Source organism: Engraulis encrasicolus, chromosome 6 (genome assembly GCF_034702125.1).
Source record: "Engraulis encrasicolus isolate BLACKSEA-1 chromosome 6, IST_EnEncr_1.0, whole genome shotgun sequence".
Classification (NCBI taxonomy): Eukaryota; Metazoa; Chordata; class Actinopteri; order Clupeiformes; family Engraulidae; genus Engraulis; species Engraulis encrasicolus.
The window spans coordinates 24666429-24685313 of record NC_085862.1 but is presented as its reverse complement, the minus strand read 5'-3'; the positions used below and the strand labels follow the sequence as shown (position 1 = coordinate 24685313).

General features: G+C 44.9%; 1 protein-coding gene across 3 annotated transcripts in view; it reads right to left on the bottom strand.

Moving 5' to 3' along the window:
* Positions 1-678: 678 nt before the first annotated feature.
* The window catches only part of fyco1a (FYVE and coiled-coil domain autophagy adaptor 1a), a 74359-nt gene continuing 56152 nt past the window's right edge, over positions 679-18885 (bottom strand). For 2 of the 3 annotated variants that reach the window (XM_063201003.1, XM_063201002.1), the window contains exons 20-24: positions 11539-11710; positions 10045-10149; positions 8939-9149; positions 7729-7838; positions 4924-6752 (exon numbers count right to left, since the gene is read on the bottom strand). In XM_063201003.1, the coding sequence (XP_063057073.1) occupies positions 5693-6752; positions 7729-7838; positions 8939-9149; positions 10045-10149; positions 11539-11710 (1658 nt within the window). In that variant the 3' untranslated portion in view covers positions 4924-5692. Of the gene's footprint in view, positions 4426-4923; positions 6753-7728; positions 7839-8938; positions 9150-10044; positions 10150-11538; positions 11711-18885 lie in introns of those variants that run through there. The other variant, XM_063201004.1, reaches the window with a different exon arrangement.

The window sequence follows — 18885 nt, the reverse complement described above, 5'->3', positions numbered from 1 at the left end:
TTAATAATGTCTGGTCCTACGCTGATTGCACCAGAGATTGTCAGCGAATAGTGGCGCGGAGTACGGATTTCCTTTGTTCTTTCTTAGGGCTTGATAGTGGGTATTTCAGAAAGGTTAGTCATAGGTCAATTACCTGAGCTTGTTAGCTAGGAACAAGTCGTAGCCTACATGCTCTTCTTGGAAATCGTAGGCTACGGCCGCCTACTTCAAATACCATTCCCGCCGTACTCCTAATGTCTTGGTGACAAATTGAACCACCTGACTTAGATTCTTCACATGCCACCACACACCATTCTCGTCAAGCCCCTTATCCCTGTGCAGTGCTGTGCGTGTGTGTCATTTCCTTTTGCTTTGCTTCCCACAAGGTCCCAAAAAGATTTCCTGTTCTATAAATTCCCTAATGGGATATGTAAAGATAGTTCATATTGGGGCAAAACGTTTCTGTACTACTCCATACGGTAGATAGATACAGTATTGTACAGAAACACACACATACAGTACACATCCCTCCATCACCACCACTACACACATCCACTACACTAGAAACAGCACACACACACCCACTCACACACCATTCTGCACAGTGTGCAAAGAGACACGCACTTCACATGGATTTCAAGTACAGGTAGTACCTGCAGTATGCCATAAAAAAACACAAAGAAACACAGAAGGCATGGACTCGCTCAACACAGTTTATTGTCCTGCTTTTAAAAAAAAAACCAAGTACACGCAGCGGGTGAACAGAACTAGCCTTTCAACGGCAGTCCTGTCAGCATAGGATTGATTGCTTGATGACCTTGTGGACTCTGGGCTTCAGTTCTTTTCTTGGCCTGTTTGAAGTGTGATTCACAAGGCCTTCGTCTAGGCTGAAGTGTGATTAAGGAGTCATGAATCACCTCTCGAAGAGAACAGAATCTTAAGATCTTTAAGAGTTTTTTTTTTTTTTTTTTACCTCGCTCTCTAAAAAAGTTGTGTGGAAGACCACACAGGACAGTACAGCTTAATCTGAAACCTTCACTAGTAGTTCATTACGCTGCTGCACTTTCTAGGGCATAAAACAAGATGACCAACTCCCTATATAGCGACTAAATGAACATTTCAGTCAAAGTTGCCACTTACTTAGACATGAAGGGCCATAACATGACATCTCAAGCAGATTTTTCCTTATCACGTTATTGAAATCACCCTTGTTAACACCAACTCAAAGGCTGGGAGCACTTGTTACAAAACCATCGTCTTTTGTTTCTCAAAAACATTTCTTGCCATAAAAGTGCAAAACCGTGCTAAAATATATAGTGTTGAAATTTTGCATTTTTTTTAAACTTATGAATTACAAAGTAGATGAACAAGATACAAAATCTTTTATATATAAATATAGACGTGCATCTCATTGTAAGCAGTACCCACCTCAGATAGAGTATAACCCAGGTCAACGGTTAGTAATACAAAAATTGTTGTTCCCCCTGAATATTGAAACAGTCTGATTGCATATAGCCCTTCACTTAGATTTGTTTTACAAACACCTGAAAGACATGAAATTCTGCTGGTGTGCATTAATCCAGACAAGTGCACGCCATTTCTAAAACAAAAACAAAACACAGTAAAACGTCGATAAAACCAATAAAACCCTTACTTAATATTGAACACAAACTCATGCAGACTAAACTGAAAACAATTAAAAACATTGTTAGAAAATTAAGTTGGGCCGATCATATGTGGAACGGTTTTGCTTTTCATATTCGTAGGTCTGAGACACTCTGCAGTGTCCAATGGGCATGTGCAGTTAGACTTGGGTTAGATCTAAACATGTTACAAGTCCCTGCCTTAGTGCGATAGAACAGACACAGAATAACAGTGTGTGTGGGGGAGAGAGCAAGAGGGTGGTGACCTGGGCTGAGTTTAACCTTGTCCTCTAGCCATGCTATTACACTGCATATTGCTTGGTGTGGCTTGGTGCTTTCCAACTAAATACTTCTTCCAAAAAAGGAAGCTTTGACAACAAGAACACTGGTCTCTCTGAACTTTGCACATTAAACTCGAGGACCATCATTGATCACTTCAGGCCTTCTGCAGCACAGTCTATGTCAGTTTTGCCATTGACTTTCACTATCGTGGAATCATAAAAGCCACTAACAAAAGTATTTCAAGTGCCACAGTCAGAGCACTCACAGTTAGGTATGTTGGTCACCAAGGGCAATGCCAGCACTTACTGCACATAGTGCTCCACAGAGAGAGACGATTGCATTGCTTTGATCTCAACATCATGCACTTGCAATCAGGTGAACAACAGAATATGAAGGTTTTTTTCTGAGGTGCACATCATGTACACCTGTAGTTCTTCCTCCATCTACTGTACTACTGAGTGATGCGTATAGCCCACTGCACACCCCTCAAACCACTCTCTCTCTCTCTCACACACACACACACACACACACACACACACACACACACACACACACACACACACACACACACACACACACACACACACACACACACACACACACACACACACACACACACACACACACACACACACACACACAAAACCACCTGCTCTGCCCTCTCTGGGGAACCTCACGACCAGCGATTATTTTCCTTCTTTTATATAAAAAAGAAAAAATGCAAACAAAAAGGAAAGAACAGAATGAATCTCTTCCTGCGTCTACAGGGATGCATGGTCTATGTCCCTGAGCTTGGGTTTCTGCTGATAAAGGCTCATTCGTCTAAACACCAAGGGGACCTGCGTTATGTTCCTTTGCCTATCAGAGCTTTAGAAAATGGAGTCGTTCGTCTATTGTGTTCACAAATACAAAATGTCTCTTGTGCTATAGAAATCACTGTATGATGAAAGGATGATCATACAAAAACGTGACTTGGTTTACAAGCATGTAATGCACACCACAAATGGTGCTAATAGCGTGTTGTTATACACTAAAAAAAATTGACACGCAGGTGCTTTGTGTTACGGAGTAAGACAATGCACAGAAATAGGTCTCTTTTGTTGAGGTAAGCAGTGCCTGAAACGATCACTTCAAATAAGGTGTGGAATCGTATTATTGCTTATGTATAGCTTAATAATGATCCTATTATTTAGTGTACACGAACAAGGTTAACTACAAATGGAAAAATCAACAACATAAAACTGTACAAGCAAATTTCCTACTGACGTCTGGTTTCTTCTTCCATCTGAAACCAATAGACATGAAAGGAACTTAATCGGAGGGAAATTTTGATATTTGCAGATGACCTTTTGCTGAAATGGGTGTGAACGGCTGTGAACGACGCAGTGGCATTTGAGAGGAAACAGCCATGTTGTCATGTTGTCATGTTTACATGCGGCAGCTAACAGGGTTATGCACCAGTGTTTGTAATACTTGGAATTGACAGGCAGAAAACCATGCTATTATGGTATAATTAAACACACAAACACACGCACGCACGCACACAGGTGCACGCACACACACACACACACACACACACACACACACACACACACACACACACACACACACACACACACACACACACACACACACACACACACACACACACACACACACACACACACACACACACACACGGTACACTTGGCAAAAGCTCACAAGAGTACAATAAAACGATTAAAATCAATTAAAACAAACTTAAGACAAACTAACTATGTCCCACCCTTAGTCCAGTTTCCAAATTCCTTAAACCGCTCCATGTGGCGTTTTATAAAATACATCAGAAAAACAACGTTCATCTTCTAGGACCAGATTATCAATTTCCCCTGTATCACTCAGGACAGTGAAAGGTTCTTCTGTCTGTCCTACAGAACACACAGGAACGAATCCTACGGGTGTAACTGTGTTCAGGGCTCTAAATGAACACCCACAAACCAGCCAAATGCTGGTGAAAATTCATTTTGGGTGGTCGAAAAGAAGACTTGCTAGCCACTTGAACTGATAGTGAGTGTACGGTACTGTATGTGTGGCTAGTAGGATTTGACATCAAATTGGCTAGTGATGAAAAAAGTAAATGGAAAGCCCTGACTGTCAGAAAGAAGTATGCGAGTACAGACCTTGAGCATGTCCTCTAAGGCCTGACAGGCAAGTGTACTGTGTCTGGACGCAGCACGCAGCACTTGGCAGGCAGCTCCTACCTGTAGAATATCACCTGGTGTGACAGTGATCATACTCCTCAATTGTCAAAACACCTGAGAGCTGGCTGTGTGTGTGTGTGTGTGTGTGTGTGTGTGTGTGTGTGTGTGTGTGTGTGTGTGTGTGTGTGTGTGTGTGTGTGTGTGTGTGTGTGTGTGTGTGTGCTCTTGGCCGCTGCTTGTCAGCAAAGATTAGAAGGTCACCGCGCTGTGTTCAGTCACTGCCATCATAGATGACCGGCTTCTCCACTGTCAGGTGATACATCACCTTCTTAGCGATGAACCTGCAGAGAGAGAGAGAGAGAGAGAGAGAGAGAGGGAGAGAGAGACAGAGAGAGAGCCAGAGACAGAGAAAGAGAGACAGACAGACACAGAAAGAGAAAGAGAGAGAAAGAGAGACAGAGACAGAGAGAGAAAGAGAGAGAGAGAGACAGAGACAGACCGACAGAGAGAGAGAGAAGGGAGGAGGAAAGAGACATAGACAGAGAAAGAGAGAGAGAGAGAGAGAGAGAGAGAGAGAGAGAGAGAGAGAGAGAGAGAGAGAGAGAGAGAGAGAGAGAGAGAGAGAGAGAGAGAGAGAGAGAGAGAAAGACAGAAGAGGCGGAGAGTCGTGATGAGAATCATGAGTGCACTGCATTTGTCTTCACATTCTAATTTCTGACACAAAATACTGTAGCGCCGAGCTGTTGCCACTACCCAGGCTCCGCCCTCGCAGTGACTCAGCTGCACACGCTCGGGAAAATTGTTTGTTCAGGTACATTCGGGTTCCATGCACAGCGGAAAACTCTACCCACTTTGTCGGGAAGCAATCAACTTTGAGCATTTCCAACCGTCCTGGGTAGAGGCGTGTTCAAGGCAGTGACGTGGTTTGAGCAGAGACGTTCTATTGGGACTAAGAAATGTTTGGTTTAAAGTTTTGCACAGCCTGTTCTTCCCTCGACCAGTAGCAAACCAAGGGAGGTGGGCCAACCATGCCGTTTAAGAATGCTAGTTGTTATGCTCTTGGTCAGACCAAGCCTCGAAGAGATTTGAAAGTCATGATAAACAGGCTAGTAGCCACTTCAAAAAGATGACGGAGGCAGCGAATAAAATGTATCTTCTTTTATTTCCTGCCCTCTCACAGTCTAATGCAGGCAAAAGGAGGTGTCCCCCAAGAAAACAACAAACACTAAACTATTAACTTAGACTGAACTAAACTCCCCACTACACTTTCACACGTCTGCCCTCTATTGAAATCTTCTCAGTTCTGACTAAAAATAATTCACGTCTTTGAACCCTTATCAATAAATCCCCCTTATCAATACCCGTCCTATCTAATCCCTTAATTATTCCCACCCGGACACCTCCCCCCAATCAAAACCCATCCCAAAACTGATTAGCACACGCACAGAATTGTAGAAGACACACGAGTGAATGGGAAACAACCTTCATGCGCTCAGATTCAAATGCACATTCACACACTTACGGACACAGACAGAGGGAATCATATGGGGAAACGCACAGTCCACTCCAGGGGGCTCGGCGCTATACTGCCCCCCACCGCCCCCCCCTTTAAGTTTCCTCGCCCCGAAACCAGTGGCACTGACGCGGATCTCTCCGGCGCCGCAGGTGGTAACGTGAAGCTGGTCCCGGAGCTGTGGGAGGGAGAACAGCGCCCTGGGGTGTGGTCAGGGTATTCTCAGGCGCAGGGGGCTGCCATCTGTACCGGCGCCTGGCACGGCTTCCCCTGTCTCTCCGATGGACAGCAGGCACTGGCGGGGACGATGGCCGCTCAGCCGCGCCACGGGGTTGGCGACGTCGCCGGCGTACCCTGTGGTGGTCGTCAGGCACTGAGGGGTACATGGCTCTGCAGGACCTTTTCCGACTGCCGGTGAACTGCACAGAAGAAGTGGAGCTGGGCGGCTCCTGCCCAACCTGACGGCCCCCGGAGGGTCTCCACCCTTCACCCCTCCACCGCGGCGCAGCGGGTTCAGCCCATCCCGGTTCAGGGCGGTTAGCCCCAGGGGACCGCTGTGGAGACGCCCGCACAAATGGTCTCCGGTCACCGAGATAGGGGGCCAGCCTATCCCGGGGAAGGACTACACATCTACCCCCAGGCTTCCTCCGGACCCGGTACGTCTCCTCCCCAATACGCTCGACGACATACGCCGCCCCCTCCCATTCCTGTTTAGACGACCTTCCCTTTAGCCATTTCGGGGCATACACCCAGACCAACTCGCCCGCAGCAAAGTGCCGCACAGTACCGTGGTGGTCATTGGCGGTCTTTTGCCGAGCCCCGGCTTGGATGGCCAGTTGGCGGGCAGAGTCTTGTGCTACCTGGAGTCGATCCTGGAGCTGGAGAGCATACTCCTGTCCAGCAGGGGGAGCGTGAAGTGCATTATGGGGTTGGCCCATTAGTAGTGAAGTAGACATGCGTAACTCTCTGCTCAGCATGACCCAGTTGACCCATGACCCAGTTGCTTCTTGCACAGCACTGCGGCTTGCCAGCAGGACAAGGGGAAGTTGTTGGCGGTCTCTCCAGTCTCTCTGATCTTGCTGCACGCACAGGGCTAGCTGGGTAGCGTGGGTGCGGTTGTACCTTTCCACAAGGCAACATGCACGTGCTAAGATACTATACAAACGCACATTCACACACAAACGGACATAGACAGAGAGGGAATCGGCTGCAACATGATCTCTCAGAATTCCGTGGAATGGACACTGTGTCAGTTTCACGGATTTTGCCATAATTCCGTGCCACTGGACACAGAAGTGTTTTCCGTGATGGAAACACGGAAGTGCTTTCTCTTTATTCCCACAGCTCTATGTCTCACAGTCTTGTGCTTTCTCAGTTTTTATTCCTCAAAAAACAATTCTTACTGACAGGTTAGGGTTTGTTTTGGTCTGGGCACAGCAAATATTATTTCGTTTATTACATGCATTTGATAGCCTTTCAACCAACTGGAAAAAGTCTCTCTCATAAACATGTCTTAACTGACAGGTTAACGTTAGGGATTGTTTTGGTCAGGGGACAACTTAAATCGCTATAGCATTCTTGTTTCATATTAGAATATGGTATTTATTTTCTAATGATAGACTTAACATAGTGCTGTGGGAATATAAAAAGCACTTCCGTGAGTCCATCACAGATAACACTTCCGTAACCCGAGGCACGGCATTTTGCCAAAATCTGTGAAACTGACACAGATTTCGTGTCCCAAAGATCTGTGTGTATTCCACGGAATTCCGAGAGATCAGGCTGGGGAATCATATGGGAAACACACAGTCCAGTCCAGGAGTCTCAATGCTGCAATATCTTAAACCTTAAACACCATATACCGTACATGAAATTGTCTACCAAAACTGGCATACCCATAACAGACTGGGCAATTGTAGATCACTAGGACTGCCACTGCACGCACGCACGAACGAGCACGAACGAGCACAAACGCACACACACACACACGCACACACGCACACACACACACACAGGCACGCTCCCACACGCACGCACGCACACACACACACACACACACACACACACAAATAAGCAAGCAAACAAACAAACAAACACATGAACACACAGTAGCTAATGAGGAGTACTGTACCTGGAGAATGAGTTGTCGAAGACCAGCATGTAGAGGCCTGGGTTGCGGACCTTCAGCTGCCCCTGGATGGTCTCCTTGTGGGAGTTACAGCGAGTCAGAGGAATAAGAACCTGCGAAACACACAAGCACACACAGATGAGCGCAAGCACACACACACGCACGCACGCACGCACGCACGCACGCACGCACGCACGCACGCACGCACGCACGCACGCACGCACGCACGCACACACGCACGCACGCACACACGCACGCACGCACGCACACACACACACACACACACACACACACACACACACACACACACACACACAGAAAATGACACACCAAATGAAAGTGGGGAAATCATTGAAATATAACACTGCATCAGCGTGTTATCAGCGTAAATACACACACACACACACACACACACACACACACACACACACACACACACACACACACACACACACACACACACACACACACACACACACACACACACACACACAATACAGACCGTACACCCACCTTGGCCTGATCAAGGGGTCAGTGAGTTCATCCTTTCGGTAGAGTATACTAAAAGAGATTTGGGCTTGAAAGAGATAAACCAACACACGTACACACACTTCAACACGCACGTGCACAAAGACCACACACACACACACACACTACAAACCGCACACACGTACACCCACCTTGTCCTGATACAGGGGTCAGTGAATTCATTATCTCAGTAGAGGATACTAAAAGAAACACTCTTGGGCTTGAAGGAGATAAGACAACACGTGCACACACGTCTTCAACACGTCTTCAACACACACACACGCACACGCACACGCACACACACACGCACACGCACACACACACACACACACACACACACACACACACACACACACACACACACACACACACACACACACACACACACACACACTACAGACTGTACACCCATACACCTACCTTGGCCTGATCCAGGGGTCCGTGAGGATGCTAAAGGAGACACTCTTGGGCTCGGAGGAGAAAAGCCACACACACTTCAACACACACGCACACACACACACACACACACTACAGACCGTACACTCCAGGGGTGTGTGTTCATCCTCTCTATACAGGATGCTGAAGGAGATGCTCTTGGGCTCGGAGGAGAAAAGCCAGCACACACATACACACACACACTTCAACACACACACACACACACACACCCTACAGACCGTACACCCACCTTGGCTTGCTCCAGGGGTGTGTGTTCGTCCTCCCGGTAGAGGATGCTGAAGGAGACGCTCTTGGGCTCGGAGGAGAAGAGCCAGCTGACGGTGGGGCCGCGCTCAGCCACCCGGATGGGGATCACGCTGTAGCTACTCGGTCGGATCTGCAGCTCGCGAGACGCGTCGCCAAACACACACACCTCCTCCAGGCTCAGATATATGGACTCACTATAGGAAGGAGGGATGGAGGGAGGAAAGGACAGAGGGAGAGAGAGGGGGGAGGGAGAGGGAGGGAGAGGGGATAGAGTGAGAGAGAGGGGATAGAGCGAGAGATAGATGCAAAGAGGGATGGAGAGAGAGGGCGAGAGGGGGAGAGAGAGCGGGAAGGAGGGGTGCACGGATGGAGGGAGAGAGAGGGATAGAGGGAGAGAGAAGGATAGAGGAAGAAGGGGGATAGAGCGAGAGAGAGGGGGAGAGGGATGGAGGGAGGAAAAGAGAGGGGGAGGGAGGGGGCAGAGATGGAGGGAGAGAGGGGATAGAGGAAGATAGAGGGAGGGATAGAGCGAGAAACAGAGGGAGAAAGGGATATGAGAGAGGGGGGGGCAGAAGGAGAGGAAGAGAGAGACAGGGATAGAGAGAGAGAAGGGAGGAGATGGAATGTGTATAGGGAAGGGTAGAGAGATAGAGACAGGCATAGAGGACACAGAGGAGATAGTAAAATATATGAGGAGAAGACAGCTTTCAACAATTTCAGACCATCCAGGATCCATCCATGTATTTTAACAATCATACATTTATTTTACTAAATATTCATATTACGTTTTATCTACTTAAATTATTACTTAAAGCAATTACTTAGAGTCCCTGTGCACAACCAGTGTCCAGGTGCTGGAGATGTGCAGCCAAAGTAATCCAAGTGAAAGGGGGATAAATCAGTACACAGTGGTCTTCTTTTGCTGGTGGTTTATTAGGTGAACAACGCGTTTCGCTGTAGCTTCATCAGGTTCACAGAGTGCACCCGATGAATTAACAGCGAAATGCCTTGTTCACCTAAGTGTGTGATGATTTATCCCTGTTATACTTGTATTACTTATTCATATCCCCAATATCTAGGAATGGTCACCTCAGCTCTCCTGATTGGAGGAGGTTGATCTCGGCGTCCTGCACGGTGGCCACGGTGCCCTCCTGGTCCTCAGGAGTCAAGTCCCCTGCTGCCCTCCCCTCAGAGCTGCGGAGGAAGAGGAAGAGGAGGAGGAGGAGAGGAGAGGGGGAGGAGGGAGAGGAGGAGGAGAGGAGGGGGAGGAACAGGAGGAGGAGGAGGAGGAGGGGGAGATGAGGAGAAGGAGAGGAGAGGAAGAGGAGAGCAAGAGGAGAGGAGGGGATGAGGAGGGAAGGAGGATGAGGAAGAGGAAGGATGAGGATAGGGGAGAGGAGAGGAGAATATGAGGATGAGGATGAGGAGTAGAGGAGGAGGACGAGAGGGGAGGAAGAGGAGATGAGGAGGAAGATGAGAGGAGAGGAGGAGGAAGGGGAGAGGAAGAGAGGAGGAGCGGAGGAGGAAGAGGGGAGAGCAAGAGGATAAGGAGAGGAGAGGAGGAGGAAAATGAGAGGAAGGGGAGAGGAGGATGAGGGGAAGAGGAAGATGAGAGGGAGAGGAGAGGAATGGAGGAGGAAGAGGGGAGAAGAAGAGGAAGATGATTGGAAGAGGATAAGGAAACGAGAGGAGAGCAAGAGGAGAGGAAAAGGATGAGAGGAGAGGAAGAGGAGAAGAGATGAGGAAAAGGAGAGGAAGAGGAAGGAAAGAGGAGGAGGAGAATGTGGAGAGGAGAGGAGAGGAAAAGGATGAGGAGAAGAAGAGGAAGAAGAGAGGAGGAGGAGGAGAGGAGAGAGGATGAAAAGAGGAGAGGAGAGGAGAGGAGAGGAGAGGAGAGAGAATCAGGAGAAGAGGAAGAAGAGTAAAAGAGGGAATTACACTGATATTCCCAACGGAGCATGTTTGTTTCCCACATACAGTAGACATCCTTAAACACACTGCAATGCAGACTTAACACATCCATGAACACATCCATTCTGATATTCACATCCTAGTCAGGCCTGAGATGTGCAGATCCCTGGATCCAATTATTCCCCCCAAAACCAGTGGAGTTCAAGCTCATCTTTTTCAATTGACTGCTGCATGCATGTGTGTTCATGTGTGCGGGTTCATGTGTGCGTGCGTGCGAGCGTGTGCGTGTATGTGTGCGTGGGTGCTGGATGTGTACTTAAAGGTCAGCTGATGAATGGGCCTCAATCTCCCCCTCCATATGATGTGTGTGTGTGTGTGTGTGTGTGTGTGTGTGTGTGTGTGTGTGTGTGTGTGTGTGTGTGTGTGTGTGTGTGTGTGTGTGTGTGTGTGTGTGTGTGTGTGTGTGTGTGTGTGTGTGTGTGTGGGTGCTGGATGTGTACTTAAAAGGTCAGCTGATGAGTGGGCCTCAATCTCCCCCTCCATATGACGTGTGTGTGTGTGTGTGTGTGTGTGTGTGTGTGTGTGTGTGTGTGTGTGTGTGTGTGTGTGTGTGTGTGTGTGTGTGTGTGTGTGTGTGTGTGTGTGTGTGTGTGTATGCATCTGTGTACTCACTGGTCAGCTGATGTGTGGGCCTCACTCTCCCCCTCCTGTGAACCGGCAGTGGTGCGCGATAGCGAGTCGCTGTCATAGATGCCGTTCACTTCCTCCTCTGTGATGATGTCATACGCCGCATCATCCTGTTTGGGGGCCGGAGCCACATCTGCATCTGCTTCTGGATCCGTCACTAGGCAACATAAAACAGGAAGTTTGTTATAATGCAGTAATACAGATTACATTACATTATATAAATACAGATATTTTCCAAAAGTCAGAGTAGTAGTTTACTAGTGTGAAAATGTTCATTGTACATTGTACACTGTACACTGTACACTGTACAAGGGTTCCTTTTACCAACATGATCTCACAGCATTCCGTGAAATGAACAAGGACCATTGTGACACAAAATCTGTGTCAGATTCACAGATTCGGCAAAAAATTCCGTGATGGAATTTCTTACTGACAGGTTAGGGTTAGGTTTGGTTCTGGGTACAGCTTGTACTCCTAGCCTTTTATTCATTTCGTACAGGATTTTGGTAGCCTATCAACCAAGTAGAAAAGATATTCTTTACTGGACCGGTCAGGGTTAGGGATTGTTGTAGTCTGAGCTCAACTTAAATTGCTATGGCATTATTTTGTTTAGTAATAGAATTTGATATCGACCGACTGTAATATTTAGGCTATTCCTTTTTTTTTTTTTTTTTTTTTAATGTATTTTTAGGGGCTTTTATGCCTTTATTTTGATAGGACAGTCTGAGATGGTGACAGGAAGCGAGTGGGACAGAGAGACGGGGTGGGATCGGGAAATGACCCCGGTTACTGGGTCCCCTTGGGCATGCAAGCCCAAATGTGGGGGGCTTAGCGCACTGCGCCACAGCGTCCCCCAAAACATAGGCTATTCCAATACCGCTTTGTCAGTTTTCTAATAATGACTTGTATAGTGATAGATACATAGTTCTGTGGGCACATACACAGAACACGGACACGGAATTTTGGAAAAATCTGCGAAACTGTCACAGATTTCTGTGTCCATTTCACTGAACTCTGTGAGATTAGGCTGCTTTCATGAACGCAACAATGTGTAATTCAGTGTATTTATACAGTCATTGAACTAGTACCTAGACAATACCACTAACATTTAGTCTAAACCCCACCCTAACCCTAACCCTAAGGTAGAAAGCGAATATATTGGGAATTGTTACAAAACATGATAGTTTAAGAAGTAGATACGCTGTGGCAGGCACTGCAGAATAAGGAGTTAAAAAAGGGATCGATGTTGCAAATTATTTACATTTCCGTCACTACATGCTGTGAAGTTGTAGCCCAAAATCCAATAATGTTACTCTCTCAATCAATTGGATAAAGATTTGAACTTCTGTGGACCTCATTTGGGAAAAACAACCCTCAAAATAACCTCATAAAAGGTTGAGATTGAACTGTACTCAGGGCCGGTTCTGGCTTATTTGGTGCCCTAGGCGAGTTTGATTTCTGCCCCCCCCCCCCCTACCTTTGAAAGAAAAAAAAATCTTATATCTCACAGAACACAAGACTAATATCCTTAGTAAGCTTAACTAAATAGCATCAAGAACAATAACCGTTTTTCATCAAATGGATTTGTGGTTCTTTTTGACAGGCGACCAACACATCAGATTGAGTCGCATGAAAGTAGCTTCACTGTGTGGTGTGTTGGATGTGATGGTGGTGGGGCCCCCAACCCCAGATGAGAGGGAGGTTATCAATGTGTTTGAATTGTAACGTGAAATTGAAATGCCAGGAGAGTGATACAGTACATTTGCATGTAAAATGCATGTGTAGACAATAAGCCTACCAAGGAGGTCTGCAGTGATCTACACTATCTACAGCATCACAAAGCATGGCAGCATAACAATTTTAATAAGCTACACATTTGTGCTGTCTTCCAAACCAATTTCATTTCTGGACTGGAAATAGTGGTGCATTTGTGAGTAGGAGAATGAGAAGGGGGGTATCTATGTGTTTGGAGGGACGGGTGAGAGAGAAAGGGAGAAGAGCTGTCACGCTATTGAATTTCATAATATACAAAATATAGTAAATAGCCTCACTTGTCTGCTGTGCATGGTTCTGTTACATGATTAATGTAGGCTATGTCATTCTGGTCTGGAAATTAATGTTTTTTTTAAGCTTACAACAAGCAGGTAATTCATGTGGATGGAAGGAGATATGGCAGCTAAAATTGTTTTAAACATTGCACCAGTCTTACTTTACATTGCTTGTCAACCTAAGCAAGTATTATGATATCAGGTGGGTGTTAGTGAGTAGTGAGTAGGCTACTAACAGCTAGGCTACTTTACTGGATTTCATTGCTTGGCATACTTGGCTAATGTTAGCATGCTAACTAGCGATTTCTCTGATCAAAAACAAAGCTCTTTTTCTCTCTAATTCCAAATAGTAACCTCATAACTATTAGGCTTTCCATAATCACAAACGGTTGCTGATTAAATCACATAGTTCCAAAACACCCTCTGAAACTCCTGCATCATGCAATGAGTGGTTTAATGAGAACATAACAATCTCCATCCAGCAGAGCAGCACTAGGCTACTGTTTGTGCTTGCCCCCTCTGTCTCTCGAGTGAGTCTCCAAATTCAAAATAGACCGCACGCTGTCACTCGTCCCGCCCCCTTTCTCAGAACTGTCTGTTTATTGGTTCACAGACTTCCCAGAGACAGTTGGAAGAGATATTACTATTGGCTGAGGGGCGCCTTGCCGTGAGGAGCGCTTTCGCCACTCTTTGTTGATTGCGACTTCATAAAAAAACTTCATATCGCAAAATTACGCATAGGAGAGCGCCATTTCGGCGCCCCTTCCTCACATGGCGCTCTAGGCGACCGCCTAGCCGGCCTATGCTAAAAACCGGCCCTGACTGTACTCCAGCATATCCGTTTGAAATCAATCGTGGCTATTATGCTATTGGAGAGCAAGCCCATGCATGACGTCCCAGCAAAGAATCATTTCTATTGAAGCCTGTGAGGCAGCTGTGGCCCTATGAATAGAGAATTGATCTTGGCATCGAAGGACTGCAGGTCCAATTGTCATTGCCGGTAGGAAGAATTAAATAGCCTAACCAATGCTTTCCTGCATCCTGAGGAGTACTTGAGAAAAACATACTGTATATAACCCTAACCAATGAACTCCTACAAGATTGTACCGGGTAACTTCTATAACTTGTATTATTTTCAACATGGCTGACTCTCAAGATGGAGAGGGAGTCATCAACCAGACCATCCTGATATTTCAGAGGACAGTATTTTATTTCAATGGCTAATAGACTTGTGTCAAGATCAACAGCATTTCGGAATTAATTTATGCCACTTCAAACACTTTGCACCGAGTTGGACTAGTAGTGTATTTTCTTTAAAAAAAAAAAAACAATCTATGTCTTATTATTATTATTACCTCCGCCAAGGAGGTAATGTTTTCGGTCGCGTTGGTTTGTTTGTCTGTTTGTTTGTCTGTCTGTTGGTTTGTCAGCAGCATAACTCAAAAACCAATCAACGAATTTGGATGAAACTTTGTGGAGTTGTTGATAATGACCCAAGGAACAAGTGATTCAATTCTGGTGGTGATCCGGATCACGAACCGGAACCAGGACTTTTTTAAAGATTCTGTCAGCAGGGTAACTCAAAAACTAATCAACTCATTTGGACGGAACTTCGTTGAGTTGTTAGTAATGACCTAAAGAACAAGTGATTAAATTCTGGTGGTGATCTGGATCACAAACCGGAACCAGGACTTTTTAAAAGATTCTTCACCATTGCTGGCCTATACATCTAGACACCCACAGTGACCAGGAATTGAATTGCGGGGACGTCAAAAAGAAGGCAAGAAGACATAAGGGCTTTGCATACTTTACGTGCGTAATTTGGCGCATTTGGTGCGAGAACCATTAAAATGTGGCAGACCATTCATAGTCAAAAGCGCCATTTACAGGCTTTTGCTTGCATTTTCAGAAGTGTGCCCTCTGCTGTTCATGAGAGAAACGGCAGAATCTGTCGCAACTCGCAGTGGGAGTTCTAGAGATGTGTAAAAATAGAAAGCCAAACACCGCTGCTGTAGGGTTACTGAACGTCTGACTTATGACTTACCACAATAAAACATAGATCTTTGTTGTAGCCTACATTGCCAGATCATTCCAAGACCATGTGAGAGCATTGTTCTGGCTGCAGAATTTATAAATAGATCGCCAAACACAACGTGCTTCTGAACAAAGTAAACAATTGTTTCACTGAACAACATTTAAGGGAGAAGATAAAATAACCCTATTAGACATTTTATTATCCTCAAAATGATGCAGGGTCCATTCTGCAGTACAGTAGCTGTAGCCATATCTCTTCGCAACTCCTGCTTTGTCTGCCTACATGCATGGTCGCTGGTTGCGCATGCCAAGTTACAAAAAATCTGGGGTGCACGACCTCACGCCGCGGCAGCTTGCGGAGGGGCGTGTGACGTCATTTTGAGCGCATACCATCGTCGCCAGGGAGGTATGAATGAGGTTATCGCCAGTTACGTTAACTATGAATCCGCCTTTAGGGTGTAACATAGTCAAATGTATCAAGCAGCTTCCATGGAGGAGGTCTGCGCTCTCTGAGTGCTTCTAGTATTTGACCTGTTTTTTTTTTTTTACTATATTTGATTTAATCCCTCTTGCGATGTACTGTATATTGCCTTGCAAAGAATGTTGCGTGTATCTTGTATTGTCTTGCAATGTATAGCCTACTATTGTTTATCATGTACAAACCCCAACTCCGATGAAGTTGGGACGTTTGGTAAACAGTGAATAAAATCAAAATGCTATCATTTTCAAAACATTCAATCTATTCATTAGATGGAGAATAATGAAAAGACAATGTATTAAGTGTTAAAACCAAGAAAAAATATTGTTTTGGGGGACATATGTACTCATTTCTAATTTGATAAATCCAACACGTCTCAAAAGAGTTGGGACGGGGATCAGTGAAATTTAGTAAACATCCAAATAAGATAAAACAACAAAGAAGAACATTTCAAAATGAATTGTACTGACGGACAATATAGGTGTCCAGGTATAAGATCATCACAGAGAGGCTGAGTCACTCAGAATTAAAGATGCAAAGGGAATAACTACCATAGTTATTACATACATTTTTGAATTCCCTTTGATTTACCACGATTGAGTGTATATAAGACATATTTTTGTTAATAAAATCATTGTATAGGTTCATGACATCATGAAATATATATTGGCTGTAGTCTCACTCTAGCACTCCAGGAATTAGAGCTATTGAAAATTGACCATATTAAGAATGCTTAATGCATGAAAATGAGACAGGGGTGTAACATTCTCCTAAGCACCTGAGCTCACTTGAAATAGACCCAGAAGACATGGGAAACTGTCCTTTGCTTACAGAAGTCAGCAGAAGTTGCAAAAGTCCATTCTTTTTGACAATAATAGAGCATTGCACATCCTGTGCTACAGTGAAAATGGACCATCCAACTTGTGTTAGTGCTAGCTTCAAAAGTCAGCCTCCATGATGGCATGCGGGTGCAGTAGTGCATTGGTTAAGATGTTCTCACTCATCTGTAGAGTTAAATACAGTGCTGAATGGTATAAATGGGTTTTAAACAGCATGAAAAGCCACTCATGCATTATATTTTGAAGGGAGATCTTCGATTACTGCCACATAGTAAGGTCAAATTGCATTCTCTACTATGTTTTAACAATTTGGCTCCATCATAAGGACCAGCAGGTGATAAAATGGTGGGTTTTTGGTCAAGACCTGTCACACTGTAAGCACTACAGAAAGGAAAACATTGCAAAACATGACAAGGAATACATCCACCATTTAANCNGGTGAAATAATTTCCAAGATAGGAATTAACACTGTTTTTTATATAAAATCATCTCATCGGTTAATGTATTTAACTGTTAAGTGTTGTCTTTTGTTTTGTTTTTAGTCTTCCTCGACATTTGCTGCCATTTATTGTCCCCGTCCCAACTCTTTTGAGACATGTTGGATTTATCAAATTAGAAATGAGTACATATGTCCCCCAAAACAATATTTTTTCTCGGTTTTAACACTTAATATGTTGTCTTTTCACTGTTCTCCATCTAATGAATAGATTGAATGTTTTGAAAATGATAGCATTTTGATTTTATTCACTGTTTACCAAACGTCCCAACTTCATCGGAGTTGGGGTTTGTATTATGATTAAGCTGCTAGACACCTTAGTTTCATTCAGGATAACTACTGGAAAACTACTTAAAGAGACGAAAGGTGAAAAGTCTGCTTTAATGCTGCTATCCTACTTTATCTTTACATGAGAGGTATTTCAGCTGGAGGTAGATCAGCTGGCGTTAAGAGAATTCATAGTCTGGGTGAAAGAATGACTTCATATGTCTGGCCTATTCTTCCTCTTCTTCATTATTTCACATCAGCCCTTTTCATACATAAATTTGCACCAATCCATTTCAGGGACTCTTGGGGTCATGATGATGGATTCAGAGTGCACGCAGACTGGCTCTTGATGTGTTTTGATGTGTGGAGTCTTGATGTGTTTTGATGTGCCTTTTGGTGAGATTTGCAATGACAAACTTCCAAGCAACTCATACCGAGTGAGGTCAAACACGCACGCACATACACTCTCACACACATCCTGTCCTTTCACGGTCAATACTTTTGTGCTCTAAAACAGAAGTGCAAGACTTCACATCATTGAACAGAATGACTTTCTTTTATATATTTAAACTTTGTTGGGCTTTTATGACTTTATTTCAATAGGACGGTGAAGCAATGAGAGGAAGTGAGTGGGGAGGGAGAGACGGGAAAGGGTCGGACTCGGCAAAGGACCCGAGCCGGAATCGAACCCAGGGCAACAGAATGACTTTCTAAATGTGACTGAGTACAAAAGCACAAAGTTGCAGCTAGCCTGGGAAACAATGTTGGAAGGGCATGCAGGGGTAACTGGCCTTTCCCCAGGGCAGACTCCTGACATGATGTTTAGTTTAGTTTAGTTTGTGTGTGTGTGTACTCGTTATTTACTCTTTATTTAAAAAAACAAAAAAAACAACTGCACTTGTTCTGTATATCTCCTGTGCACTTTGTATTTGCTTGTGATGTTGGCTTGGTTATGTCCTCTTTTGAAAGTCGCTTTGGTTATAAAGCGTCTGCCAAATGCAATGTAATGTAATGTAATGTAACAACATTATATAACCCTTGAAAAAAATCTACAGTCTACAGCCCAACTTTATAGTCATCTTTCTACTTTAGTGTGCATGTGTGTGTGTGTGTCTTTACTTTTCACAAGGTCTGAAAAAGATGTCTATTTCCTGTTGTTTTGTTGGGGTT